Source organism: Myotis daubentonii, chromosome 2 (assembly GCF_963259705.1).
Source record: "Myotis daubentonii chromosome 2, mMyoDau2.1, whole genome shotgun sequence".
In the NCBI taxonomy this organism is placed as follows: domain Eukaryota; kingdom Metazoa; phylum Chordata; class Mammalia; order Chiroptera; family Vespertilionidae; genus Myotis; species Myotis daubentonii.
Window position 1 is genome coordinate 8,043,415 of NC_081841.1, and position 13,394 is coordinate 8,056,808.

Sequence of the window (13,394 nt, forward strand, 5' to 3'; positions counted from 1 at the left end):
GCTTATTGCTTAGATTGAGCGGCACTAAATTCTTGGAAACCTCAAGTTCTTGGAGAACAGCTCTGGCCTTGCCCGTGGAAGTGAGTCCCCAGCTGAGAGGGTCCCTAGGTCTCCAGCGAGTGCCCCAGAGCAGGGATGGCCGCGGGGTGGCCAGGGCCCAGCCCAGCACCTGAGCGCCCCCCCACCCCCAGCTGTTCCGCCAGACCGCACGCTCCGCCTTCTGCAAACGGCTGGGAGGGCAGCTTGGGCAAGTTCCCCTTCCGCTTCCTCCTGCCTCGGTCCCGCTGCTGCTGCTGCTGCTGCCGGGGCGCCTACCAGGCTCTCCACTCCCTGGTGCCGAAGACGCTCCGCCATCACCGCCGCCCCCAGGTCCCGACGCGATGCAGGCCATCAAATGTGTGGTGGTGGGAGATGGGTAGGTACCTGGCTGACCTTCCTCACAGCCCCCACCGGGGAGCCCTGAGACCCTCCTGCACAGGTGTCCCCAGGAAGCCCCCTTACCTGTGGGAGTCCCGGAGGCAGCCAGGAGGACCTGCTCCTTCTCCCCGGAGCCAGAGGGAGCCCCTGGGGTGGGCTGAGGACACCTCACTCTCTCCGTCCACCTCACCCCGGGAGCCTCCTGGGTGGAGGGCATAGGACTGCGGGTGGCGGTGCCTGGGCCCCTCGCCTGTACCGCGGGGGCTGGGGCAGGCCTCCCATGGGACCTCCGTCTTCAGCTCAGTGGATGCAGGTGGAGGGTGGGGAGCCAAAAGCTGGTCTTTGTTCCCAGACTGATCTGGGCTCTCGTCACTGGCTAATGCTGCTGTGTGGCCTTGGGTAAGTCACAGGGCCTCTCTGAACCTCGGCTTGACCGTCTGGGATCTCCCACCAGAGTTGGTGGGGTTCACCTCAGGCATTTTGAGGGGCTGTCCTGCACATAGTATGTGCTCAGTAAACGCCACCTCCTCCCCTCCCCCACAGCGGCCTCGTTGGGAGGATGTGGGGGGATGTGGGTGAGAAGCAGAAGGAGGGACATGAGAGACGATCAGGGGAGGAGGGGGCAGAAGAGGTGTGATTGCGGGGGTCAGTTTGGAACAGGCTGGGCTGAGGCGCCTGCTGGGTTGTCATGCCCTCGCTGGGCCTCAGTTTCCTGAGCTGTGAGGTGACAGGCCCAAATGCCTCTTAGCAACAGTGCTCAGGGTCCAGCCCCTGGTTCGTCCTGGTTCTCCATAGGCCCAGCCCAGCACGTAACAGCTGGGCAGGCTTCTTGTCCGACTCTCCCATTCCACAGATGGGCAGCCTGAGGCCCCGGGAGACTCCGATCTTTCCCGGCCTGGGTCCCTGGGGCCCCGGCTTACTCTGACGCTGATGGGCCGAGGGGGCGGGCCAACTGATCAGGCTGCCCTCAGCTGATTCTGAGGCACCGCTCAGCTCCCCGTTATCTTCCTGCCTGCCCACTTCTGCTTTGTATCTGATCTGAGGAGGTCAGGGCGGAAGCCAAGGGCAACGTTCCAGTCATTCAGAGTTAGTTACCTTGCTGGCAGGCCCTGGGGGCGGGGGTTGGGGAGGGGGGACAGGCAGCCAGCTCCTCAGAACAGGAAGTGACGAAACAGTGCAGTGGAGGCAGGGGGGACAGCCTGGCTGCCCCTTGGGCTTCCACCTGTGTCCCCTCCCAGCCCAGCAGGCCCTGGGAAGACAGCGTGACTAAAGGGCCAGCACTATTTGCTTAGCACTTACTACGTGCCGGGCCCTGGGCTCAGTCACACCCTCACCAACCCTGATATCAGGCCCATTGAACAGGTGGGAGAACTGAAGCTCAAAGAAATTAAGTAATTTTTTCAAGACCTTACGGGATTGGAACCTGGGTCTTCTGACTCCAAATCTCTGAGCTGCTGTGCTCGCTGATGAGGCAGGATGGTGGGGGGCAGGGCAGGTTTCCCCAACAGCTGGGCCCTGTACCGCGCTTGGTTTTTTATGGTTTCGTCTAATTTCCTTTTCAGCACATTCCTCTGAAGAGGGACTCACCCCTGTTTTCTAGATGGGGAAACTGAGGCATAGAGAGATGAAGGGACCGGCCCAAGTTGGTGCCGCAGGCAGGGGGTGGACCGGGTGTGACCGCAGAGCCCTGGTCAAGTTCGGGAGTCCCTGCGGCATTGTCCGGTTCAGGGGTGTCCTGGGCACCCTCTGCTCTTAACCCTCAGTCCCCCATCAGCACCACCTGGGAGAGCTTTTCAAAACACAGGCTCCCAGTTCCACCCCCAGCCGCGGGTCAGACTCTCTGGGGTGGGGCCTGACGTCTGCCCTTTGACAAGCACCCCGATGACTCCATGGTTCTCAGGTTTGAGAACACTGACACGGGGATCCTCAGATGGGGAAACTGAGGCCCAGAGGGGTGAGCCTGGGTCTTTCCTGAGGGCTGGGCTCGGGGACCAGGCCAGGCCTGTGACTGACGCCCTCCGGAACTTCCTGTCTTTCAGAGCCGTGGGCAAGACCTGCCTCCTCATCAGCTACACCACCAATGCCTTCCCAGGAGAGTACATCCCCACCGTGTGAGTCTCCGTGTGGGCGGGCACCGGAGGGCGGGGCGACACGCATCGCCAAGCCCGCCCCCTTTTCAGGCACTTCTGTGTGCCGGCCACGTGTGGGCACTTGGGGTCCAGCAACCGGGAGATGCCCCAGCCGGTCTGCCTGGCAGGGCCCCTAAGGATCTGGCTGGGGAGGTGGCCACCGAGGCCGAGATGAACGGTCAGGGGGCAAGGCTGGGGGCTCCTAAAACAGAGAGAGACCGTGTCCGGGTGGGGGGTGCTGAAGGGGAGCAGGTGGCCTTCGAGAGGGCCACGGGGAAGAGGGAGATGGGGGGGCCAGGCTGAGCGGGGGCAGGGAGGGAAGAGGGGCTGGGGCAGCGAAGGGGAGGACAGGGGCAGGGTGGGGAAGGAGATGATCTGATCGAGGGGTTTGGTCACAAGGAGCAGAGATACCAGGGGGCACGTGTGTGTTGCGGGGGAGGGCAGGGCCCTCTGGAGGCCAATCAGAGGCCGTCCTCTCTCAGATGTGGAGTCGGAGTTGTCATTTGACATGTTTGTGACAAAGTGTGGGTGCCAGACTCAGGAAGGAAGGATAAGGGGGAGGCACCAGCCCTTCCCCTGCCGGTCCCCAGTGGCCCCCATCACTCACAGGGCAACTTCCCAGCGCTTAGCTCGGCATCCGAGGCCCTGTGTGGTCTTCTCGCAACCTCCCTGCCTAGCGTCACGGCCCCTTCAGTTCACCACACACTCCCGGGCATTTCCACTGCCGCTCGGGGCCTTTGCTCCGCTGTCCCTCTGCCTGGGGTACCTGTCCTTCGCACATCCACATAGCTATGCCCGCCAGCCCCAGCTCTAGGGCCCCCTCCTCCAGGAAGCCTTCCTGATCTAGCCTGCAGGGTCTCTCGCTCCCCAGAATGACGTCATTTGACCGTTGACCATGAGCCTGGGGAATGCAGGGCCCCAGCCCAGTGCCTTTCAGGCCAGCCCACTGTCCCCGCGCAGTGTCTACGCTCAGTGTAACCTACACCTTGTCTCAGACACAGGAGATACGTTTTGAGTTGACCTGACTTGAACTTCGTGGGGGGCTGTAGGACTGATCGCAGCTACCATCCTTTGAGGGCCTGCTGCATGCTGGCCTCACAGAACGTCATTTGACCCTCATGGGAGCTGGGAATTACGATACCGGGTCACCCAGGAGGAAGAGGAAGCTCCCGGCCACTCAGGGGCCTGCCCTCAGGCTCCGGGGGGCCCTGAGTTCCCTCAACTGAGACACTGACCCGGCCCAGGCAGGAGCAGGGCGCAGACAGCCAGGACAGGGCAGGGACACCTGGACAGGGAGCCTGGAAAACCCACAACTGCCCCAGCTTGGTCCCGCCTCCCCATAGCGTGGCGCCCGCGCACACCTCTCCCCACACTCGCCCTCCTCTGCCAGGTCACCATCAATTATCAAAAGGCGAGGGCACCTCCCAGGGGAGGGAGGGCTGGCTTGGACCAGAGCCGGAGCCGGAAGCAGGGATCCGTCGGGGGAGGCAGCTGCTGCAGGAGGCCTGGGCACCCAGAGTGTGTTCCCGCCTCGGCCTGTCCCTGCTGGGCTGGAGGGCACGCTTGCTGAGGGCCCTTACACCAGTCACGTCCTCTCTGAGCCTCAGCTTCCCCTTCTGTAGGAGGTGGGGGCTGGGAGACGCCCAGCTCCTTGCCGGCTGCCTCCCCTATCCAGGGAGGTGGAAGGTGTGTTCTCAGGGCAGGTACTCTCGGCAACTCGGAGAGACTGGCCCCTGGTGAAGTCGCTTGGCCTGGGCAGCCTTGCAGAAAGGCCAGAACGGATTGGACGAGGTCCACCCGCTGGACAGAGGAGCTGGTCAGAGACCAGGGCCGGCTTCACCACACCCTGTCCCTGCAGCTGCAGGGGCCCCGTGTGCGTGGAAGGGGCCGCATTTGGTTTAATGCTCTCATATCCCCTCGTCTTGAAATTCTTAATTTTTGAACAAGGGGTCCTGAGTTCTCATTTTGCTCCGGACCCTGCAAAGTGTGTGACCAGCCCTGCCTGCCATACCCCTTAGAGAGGGGCTCAGCTCGGACAGGCCCAGGAGCGGCTCCTGGGGCCACGCCTGCGCCCCTGCGGCAGGGCGGGCATAGGTTATACTGAGCCCTTGAAGGGCGGGGGCAGCAGGGGAGCGGAGCTGCGGGAACAGGCAGCTGGATAGAGGTGAGAAGAGCTGCTGGGGTAGGGACCGGAGGGTTTGCTCAGACCCCCACTTCACCGACCGGGAGACCAAACCTCTCTCGATGTTGGCGATGCAAAGACATGGCAGGGAGACCTGTGGCCAGGGGGTCTCCCCTTCCCACCACGTCTCCTTATAGCCATTCTCAAATGGAAGCCCAGCTGAGCTATCAAATGTGAAAAGCTCATGGCCCCGTTACCATTCAAGCCCATCTCCTACCCTGGCATCCAAAGCCCGGAATGCTGCCCCCACCTCTCCCATCACCCCACACACGCCAGCTCCCCACAAGCCTCTGAGCTTTCCCCTCCCCACCATTCAGTTCCTGACCCAGGTATCACCCCCCGGACTCTGTCCTCTAGGTGGTCCCTCCCTCCACCCAGGCCCCCTGACTTCCCTGCTGGGATGGAAGCTCTGGGCGGTCAGGGCCCTGTCCTTGTCTGTCCGTCCGTCCATCCCACCAGCTGCTGGAACAGAGCTGAGCTCGTCAGGCAGGTCAAGCTGCAGTCTGCCCTGAGAAGGTGCTGGAACTAGGGCACCCCTTTCACCCGCCCCCCTTTTTCTCCTCCACTCCAGTCCAGGGTCAGGGCTGGCGAGTGCAGAAAGAGGCCACACAGACTCTGGGTGGAAACCTCCCAGCTGTGTGACGGTGGGCAGGTAACTCCCAGTCTCTGATTCTCGCTTTCCTCATGTGTAAAACGGGGACAATGGCAGGCCCACTGAAATGACCTAGGCATGCGGGGCCTGGAAGAGCACTTGGCGCCCCTGGGTGCTCAGCAAATGGGCGCTCCCTGCCCCCCCCCCCAGAGTTTGCAGTCAGCCCCCAGGCCCCAGCTCAAACTCCACCGAGACCCCAGCCGTGAAGTTGCAGCGACCCTTGCCACACGGGCTCTGAATTGGGTAACAGGATCCAGTCGTGGCTCTGCCACCAACTGTGAGGTCTTGGGCAAGCCCCTTCCTGCCTCTGAGCCCATGTCTCCTCTGGCAACGGGAGCGAGGGCTGGACACAGTGGTGTGTGAGGCCCTCTCGCCGAGGCCTCCTGTGGAGTAAGGGGGACCCCAGGAGCTGCAGGTCCCGGGGGGGGGTCCCTGCAGACATGCCCGGCCCTGACCGCTGGTCCTCTGGGGAGGGGCAGTGGAGCGTGTGCAGGGGCAGTGAGCACAAGGCCACTCAGTGCTCAGCGGCTCCCCACGGGGTGGCTTCAATGTCCTCTGTCTCTTTGGAGCCTCCCAGTGGTCCCAAGAGATAGGGCTTTTCACAATGAAGACAGCGAGGCTCAGAGAGGCTGGGTTGCTCACCCAGGGTCACACAGCCCGGACAAGACTTTACCAGGAGATCTCTGTTCCCTCCCGATTCTGGGGGACGGATCCCAGACGGCTGTCCCCAGGTTCCCTCCTGGGGGTAATGGGAGAAGCAGGGTTCAGGTTCTTGTTTATGAGCTGGCTGGTCTTGGGGCCTCGGCTTCCTCATCTCTCTACTGGGAGGGACTTGAGGTCCTTTGGTCTTGGGTCACCTGGGACTTCAAGACCTATGGGATGACGGCCCCTAGCCCTCTGCCCGGCCCCAGAGTAGGTGCTCGGTGTGACTACAGATCCTAGGTGCAGCTCCCCTCCCCTTCCCCTCCACTCCCCCACCCAGCCACAGCCCCTGAGACCCTGGGGGGTGACCCGGAGAAGGCAGACACCTTTGGTTCAGGAATTTGGGGAGGCTTCTGGGCACCAGAGTTTCAGACTGGACATTAGAGAAGAGAGTGTCCCAAGCTTATCCTGAAAGAAGCCAAAGACACACAGACACTTATTTTCCTATCGTGCCCAGTGGTGTCTCCTTGGACCTGAAATCCCAGTGGTATGGGTGGTGCCCAGAGTAGGTACCTACTATGTGCCACACACGGTGCTGGCCTCAGGGTGCAATAAGGAACAAGCTCCTGCTTTTGAGATGCTGAGTTCACCACAGGTTACTGGTTGGGACCCAACCTGGCTGGGAATCAGGGAAGGCTTCCTGGAAGAGGTGGCATTGAGATAAGGCTGGAGGAGGGGTTGTGCAAGAGTCAGCCCAGCAGAGGGAGGAAGGAGAGTGGGAAGTCAGGGAGGAGTTTGCAGAGCATTCCAGGCAGGAGGGAGCAGGGCCATCTGAGGAGCTGAGAGTAACCAGATCACTCCCCAAGTGCAGTGTGTTAATGCACCAGGCTGTTGCCCTGGCTGGGTTGCTCAGTGGTTGGGGGTCATCCCACACACCAAAAGGTGTGGGTTCTAGTCCCCATCAGGGCACATACCTGGGTTGTGGGTTCAATCCATAGAGGAGGCAACTGATCAGTGTTTGTCTCTCACATCGATGTGTGGGTGTGTGTGTTTCTCTCTCTCTCTCTCTCTCTCTCTCTCTCTCTCTCTCTCTCTCTCTCTCATCAATAGACATATCCTTGGGTGAGGATTTAAAAAAAAGTTAGGCTGTCAACTTTTTTTTTGTTTTTTTTGTATGTGGGGTCTTTCTCAGGACAGGTGTCTTTGGAGTTACTCTGGAGCATTAGGGCTCTGCGGCCTGTCACTGAGCAGCATTCCGGGAGGGCTGCATGGAGGAGGTGACATCCCACGGCATGAGGAACCAGCACCTTCTTCTCAGGGATGTGTGTAGTGAAAAATACTGTTGAATTGGTTTTGTGTGTTTTCTTTAATCTGTCAGCTTGTTAGATTGCCCGGAGTCCTCGCTGGTACTGGCAGGGAGATTTCAGGGGTCATGGTTGGTGCCCATGCCACCCTTTGGCATGTGTCTGTCCAGCATGTGCCAGTGGCATTTCCCCAAATCTCCTGTGACTGACAGCTTCAGTGTGGGTTGGATAACAAGGGAAACAACATCCCAGGACATCCCTCTAAAAGTGGAAGATGGAGAGGGTGGGCAATACCCCAGCTCCTGCCCCCTCTGGGGGGGCGCCCTAGCATGGCCCACGCTGTCTCCCGGTGACCCTGGCTGGCCGGAGCCCCACTTGCCCACTAGCTCACCCTATGTCTGCTGCTGCCCTTCCTGTCCTCCCCACTGGCCTCCCATAGCTGCCTGGACTCACTTCCCAAATAAACCACTTGTACCACCCCTCACCCCCGGGTTTGCTTCCGGGGAGACCCAACCTAAGACGGGGATAAGTTCTTATTCAGCAAATGCTGGGTGGCCAGCCTCAGTGTCCAGCACAGGAGGTGGGTACATTTATTCCGATCAAACCGTGGAGGGAATAGTACGCAGCCTTGAAAAGCCGCTTCTCCAAAGAACAGGTGAGGGCAGGAAACCGATCGAGGCGATGGTTCCCTCTGTGCTTACCCGAGTTTTTGAGTTTTTATGTTGCGAATCAGTAATGGGAAAAAAAGAAAACCCACTTAATTGCGTGGTGCTGTGTGACTCTGGTCCTGTTGCAGGCCCTCTCTGGGTCTCCGCTTCCAGCAACCTGGGCCTGGACTAGAGGGCCCCGGGCTCTGGGCGGGAGACTGACCCTTCTGTCTTGCCCGCGCCCGCAGATTTGACAACTATTCAGCTAACGTGATGGTGGACAGCAAGCCGGTGAACCTGGGGCTGTGGGACACTGCCGGGCAGGAGGACTATGACCGCCTCCGGCCACTCTCCTACCCGCAGACGGTGAGCTCCCTGAGCCTTCCTTGCGGGCCGGCCTCTGCTCCCCCTGTTCCCTCTGTGTGGGGTGCCCTGGGGCCAGCTTGGCCTGGTGAACCCTGACCCTCCCCTAAGGCCCAGCTCGAGGACTCTGCCTTGTCCTCCCCAGGCACAGCCAGGGGCTCCTCCCTCAGCCCCCGGCCCTCCACCAGTCCCCCTGACCACTCTGCCCTCTTCCCAGTCCCACCCACCTGGGCTCCCTGTGAGTGGGGCAGACAGACCAGGATGGGGCTTCGATAGGGAGCCTAGGGCAGTGAACCCTGGGTGAGCTGGGTGGGGGGAGAAGAGACTGGGTAAGCCTGCAGGTGGCTCTATGGTTGCTGGGCAACCACCACTTCCCACCCCCTCCACCCTTGACCTTCCCTCCAGGGCTGGTAACCGGATGGTGGGGTAGTGAGTGCCTGGTTAGGAGTGTGGATTCTGGAGCTCCAGGTGGCAAACCCGCTAACCTTTGCGGCCTCACTCTTCCCATCTGCGGAATGGGGGCGGCAGCCCTGCTGCCGGGTCTGCGTGAGGACAGGGCCTGGCCTTTGGGAGGTGTTGGATAAAAGGCAGCAGCCTGGACCCTGCCCCCTTACCCTGGGCTGCGCCACTGCTCAGTGCTGCCAGGTGTGTGGAGGGGCTGCAGGTGGGGCACCCCGGGCCTCCCCTCACGGGTAGCCCTGGCCTGCTCTGCCCCTAGGATGTCTTCCTCATCTGCTTCTCCCTCGTCAGCCCAGCCTCCTATGAGAACGTCCGTGCCAAGGTGAGCTGAGCTGTCCCTGGGGCGGTGCCAACCAGTGCTGGGGAGATTCCGGGATGAGACTGGGGTGGGGGCAGGGCTCAGAGGGCGCTGGGAGTGTCAGCTTTATTGCCTGCCCTCTCTAACCTTGTCCTCTCTCCTCCCCGCACAACCTCATCCCTGCCTCTTATCTCTGCACAAAATCACACCTCCTCTTTTCCTGCACCCACGTGCCCCCCGCCCCGGTGCAACCTCGCGTCTCTTCTCTCAAACTCATGCCGCCTCTTATCTTCTCACGACGTGGTGCCCCTTTTCTCCCCCGACTCTCGTGCCCCTCTCGTCCCCACGCCTGCCCAGTGGTTTCCCGAGGTTCGGCACCACTGCCCCAGCACACCCATCATCCTGGTTGGCACCAAGCTGGACCTGCGGGACGACAAGGACACCATCGAGAAGCTGAAGGAGAAGAAGCTGGCGCCTATCACCTACCCACAGGGCTTGGCACTGGCCAAGGAGATCGGTATGGGGCTTGGGCTCAGAGAGGGGACCTGGGTGCCGGGAGAGCCCCAACTCAGCCTCTGGTGACTGTAGACATGGCTCCAGAACCAGGCTGTGCGGTCCTAACCCTGGCTGTGCGTGTGCTGGCTGTGTGACCCTGGGCCAATCACTTAGCCTCTCTGTGCCTGTTTCCTCATCAGTAAAACCTGGCTATAGGAATAGTTCTGGGAGAATTAAACGAATTAATACACAAGGCACCTAATAATAACTAACACGGACTGGCTCCCAGCACCCACGCATGGGGATCTGTCAGTGTTAGCTAGCTATCTATCTATCTATCTATCTATCTATCTATCTATCTATCTATCTATCTATCTATCCATCAGCCTAATATACAAATTGTCCCCATGGGAGTTCGACCAGGAGACCGATTGCTCACTATGACGTGCGCTGACCACCAGGGGGTGGTATGGAATGAAGGAAGGCCCCAGAAGCTGGGATCCAGGGAAGGGAGGTCCTGGCCTGCAGCCAGAAGGCCCTGATTGCCGGCCAGGCCTAGGGACCCTAACTGTGCATGAATTTCATTCACTGGGCCTCTAGTTATTAGTAAAAACCATAATCAGATCTTGAAATAAAGTGTGTTTTGCCCAGAGAGAAGCAGGGATGAAGTAGGGTGTGCTGTGGCCGCTTAGAGGACGAGCAGCCAAGTCAGGCTTGGGTTTTCCAGGAAGGCTTCCTGGAGGAGGCGCTTCTGCCTTGGGTTTGCAGGGGGAGGCTTTCCCTTTTGCCTCCTCACCTCCCTCCCCCTCTCCCAACTCCTCTCTGCCTCCTGATCACTGCCCAGAGAAGTAAAGTGGCTTTTTAAAGGCCACTCAGCTAGTAGGTGGCAGAACTGGGATTTGAACACGGGACAGGAAGTTGCTTAGGGGCCTGATGGGCTGGCCTCTCCCATGGTGTTCCTAGTCTGGTCCTGACCGACCTACAGCCCAGGGCACACTTGCCCAAGAGCCCAGGCCCTCCAGTGGGTTTGGCCACTATGAGCAGTGACCCAGCTACCTCACCCCAGGGTCCTGCAGGCCCAGAATTTCGCCCCCAATCAGTGAGGCCTCCCCACCCCATCCCTGCCTCAGCCCCACCACTCTTCCTTCCGCCGGAACTGGGAGGGCCCTGGGGACTCTCATCTCTTCACAGGAAGAGAAACCGCAGCTGCCACCTCCCCCTTCCCGTGACTAGCCCAGTGACATGGCCATCTTCCCTCGGGGACCTTCGCTCTGCTGAAGCCCTGGGTCCCATGCCCCATCCTGGGGGCTCTGGTCCGGCCTGCAGTCTTCCCTCACGAGTATGGGGGATGGCACCCCGCCTTCTCTCTTTCTGACCAGCCGGTCCCCCCGGACCCCTTCCACCAAGGCTGCCGCCCCCGCCTGCCGTCAGCCCTCTCCCTTTAAAGCACGCGCTTTGGGACGAGTCGGGGCCTGAGAAGCCGGTGCTGCTCTTGGCTCTGGCACTGCCGGTGTGACCTGGAGCCAGTGGCCTCACCCTGGGCCCCAGTCTCCCCACCTGCAAAGCCACCCACAGAGTCCCTAAAAGCCCTCTCCCCTCTGTAAGGAGATGACCTGGGGGTCCTGTCTTGGCCTCTAGCCAATCTCTCCTGGAGGTGATCCCAGTCGGGGGGTGGGGGGTGTCAGGGGCAGGGACTTTGAACTTGTCTTGGACCAGCCCAGGCCAAGGGCTTTGGGGGTGGGGGGCTGCAGAGCTGCCCAGGCGGCAGCTGCCTCTGCCCATGGGCGCCTCCCCAGCCTGGAGTGAGGAGTTGTGGGGCAGCTCAATCTCCCATCCCGGGGGAGGGGCTCTCCTCTTGTCCGAGGGCCGAGGGCCCCCGGCGTCCTCAGGGTGGCGTGTGACTGGACAAACACCCCCACCTCGAGGAGCCTCAGTTTCCTCATCTTTAAAACGGGGAGACTAAGGAACGGTCAGACATTTGGGAGGTCCTGCGAGTGGGCCCCGCGTGGGGCAGGCCTCGTGGGGGAAGCAGGGCGGCAGGCGTGGGTCTCTTTTCTGGAAGGAGCTGAGGCGTGTGGAGACTCGGTCACGAGCTGAGCCCTTTCCTTCCCAGGAAAGTATCAAACTCCTGCCTCCCTGCCGCACATTAAGGGCTGATGTGTCCAGGAGAGACACAGACCTGCTCCTGCGGGTCGTCACCCTCCCACTGAACTCAGGCTCCCTGTTCCAGGCATGAGAAGGCGGCACAGAGAGGCCAGTGCCCTGCTCTGCGCGGCACAGCCCCGGTGGCCCCCAGCCTGGGGCAGGCACGTGTCTTGGGAGGGGGTTTGGCCCGGGATCCTCCCCTGACCTGGGCCTCTGCCCTCTCCCGGCCCAGATTCGGTGAAATACCTGGAGTGCTCGGCCCTCACCCAGCGAGGCCTGAAAACCGTCTTCGACGAGGCCATCCGGGCCGTCCTGTGTCCCCAGCCCACGCGGCCGCAGAAGCGCCCCTGCAGCATCCTCTAGGGGTGAGGCCCCTCCCCCACCCTCCACCCCATCGCACAGCAGACTGTAGCCGGCAGGGCCCTCCATTTCGCTGGGAGTGGTATTTAGACCAGGACAGAAGAGGAGAAGTAGTGGCCTCAGTTTCCCCATTTGCCTGGGCCAGTGCAGCTCAGTGAGCCCGGTTCCCAGAGGGAAGGCCCAAGGTATGAGAAAAGGCCAGGTACCCTGAGCCAAGGCCTGGGGGTCACTGAGCCCCCACTCTGCCCTCCCTGCAGGAGGGCGGGGAAGAGAAGGGTTAGAGACACCTCAGCCCCTGCCCCCCAGGGGAGCCCAGTCCAGCCAGGGAGAACCGACCCCCACATCCAGGGGTGGGGGCAGGGAAGACAGAGCTGTGAGGCGATTGGGGCAGAAGAAGGATGGGGAGGACCGGGTGTGGGGGAAGAGCAGGGCAGGCTGTCCTGGCGGGCAGGCAACCTTGACCAGAAGCTGGAAGGTGGGAATGAGCTGCGAGCCCGGGAGGCTGTAAGCTGGGGCTGTTGATCCCGCTTGTCCCCACATTCTCACCTTGCCTGTCTCCCTCCAGGTGTCCCAGTCTTCCCAGCCAGATGGTTCCGACCCTCCAGGGCCCCCACCCAGAACCCGATGGCACCCCGGCTGGCCACGCTGTCCCCTTCCTGTGGCTCTTCCTAGCACGTGCTCAGAGCTTGGCTGATGGTCTTCTCTGTGCTGGAGGCCCCCGAGGGTCTGAAGGTGTGAATCCGTAGGTGCTGTGTCCCGATCCCCTTGCGCTCCTGCCTCCCCAGGGGCCGGAGGGGAGCCCCAGGACCCAATAAGCCCCCCCTGCATTACTGTGGTATGTCCCCCGGCCACATACGGCAGCGTGTACCCATTTACCCCAGCCCCGCCCGACCCCTGAACGTCCTTTGGAAACTTTGGGCCAGATGGTTGCCAGCCACCACTTGTATGCCTCCGGAACGGGCCTCTCACTCCCCCTGAGGCATCCACTCCAGTATTGCTGGTCTTGCTTGTCTGAAAGTTCTTCTACTGCGCTCATATGAGTGTCTCAGAAGTGTGTCCCTCTGGTCTTAATGCTCCTTTTGGGACAACAGAAAACAATCAGATTTCCCAGAAGTCTGTGGGCACTGCCCAGCCAGCCTGAAGTCAGGGTGCAGCTGGCTCCTGCCGCCCTCGTCTTTCTGCTCCACTCGGGATCCTGAGCTGCCTCAGACCCTGCTCGCCAGGAACTTTGCTATTGCAAACAGAAAACCCGATTCAACCTGCTTAAGTAGAAAATAAATTTACTGATTCCAGTTTGGAAA

General features: G+C 61.1%; 1 protein-coding gene across 1 annotated transcript; it reads left to right on the forward strand.

Annotated features, from left to right (window-relative positions):
* The first annotated feature begins 254 nt into the window (after nt 1-254).
* On the forward strand, nt 255-13,394 carry RAC2 (Rac family small GTPase 2). The gene is made up of 7 exons (XM_059681623.1): nt 255-415; nt 2,457-2,528; nt 8,222-8,339; nt 9,055-9,117; nt 9,451-9,610; nt 11,966-12,098; nt 12,659-13,394. Exons 1-6 carry the CDS (start codon nt 381-383, stop codon nt 12,094-12,096), a joined length of 579 nt encoding a protein of 192 aa, XP_059537606.1. The 5' UTR covers nt 255-380; the 3' UTR covers nt 12,097-12,098; nt 12,659-13,394.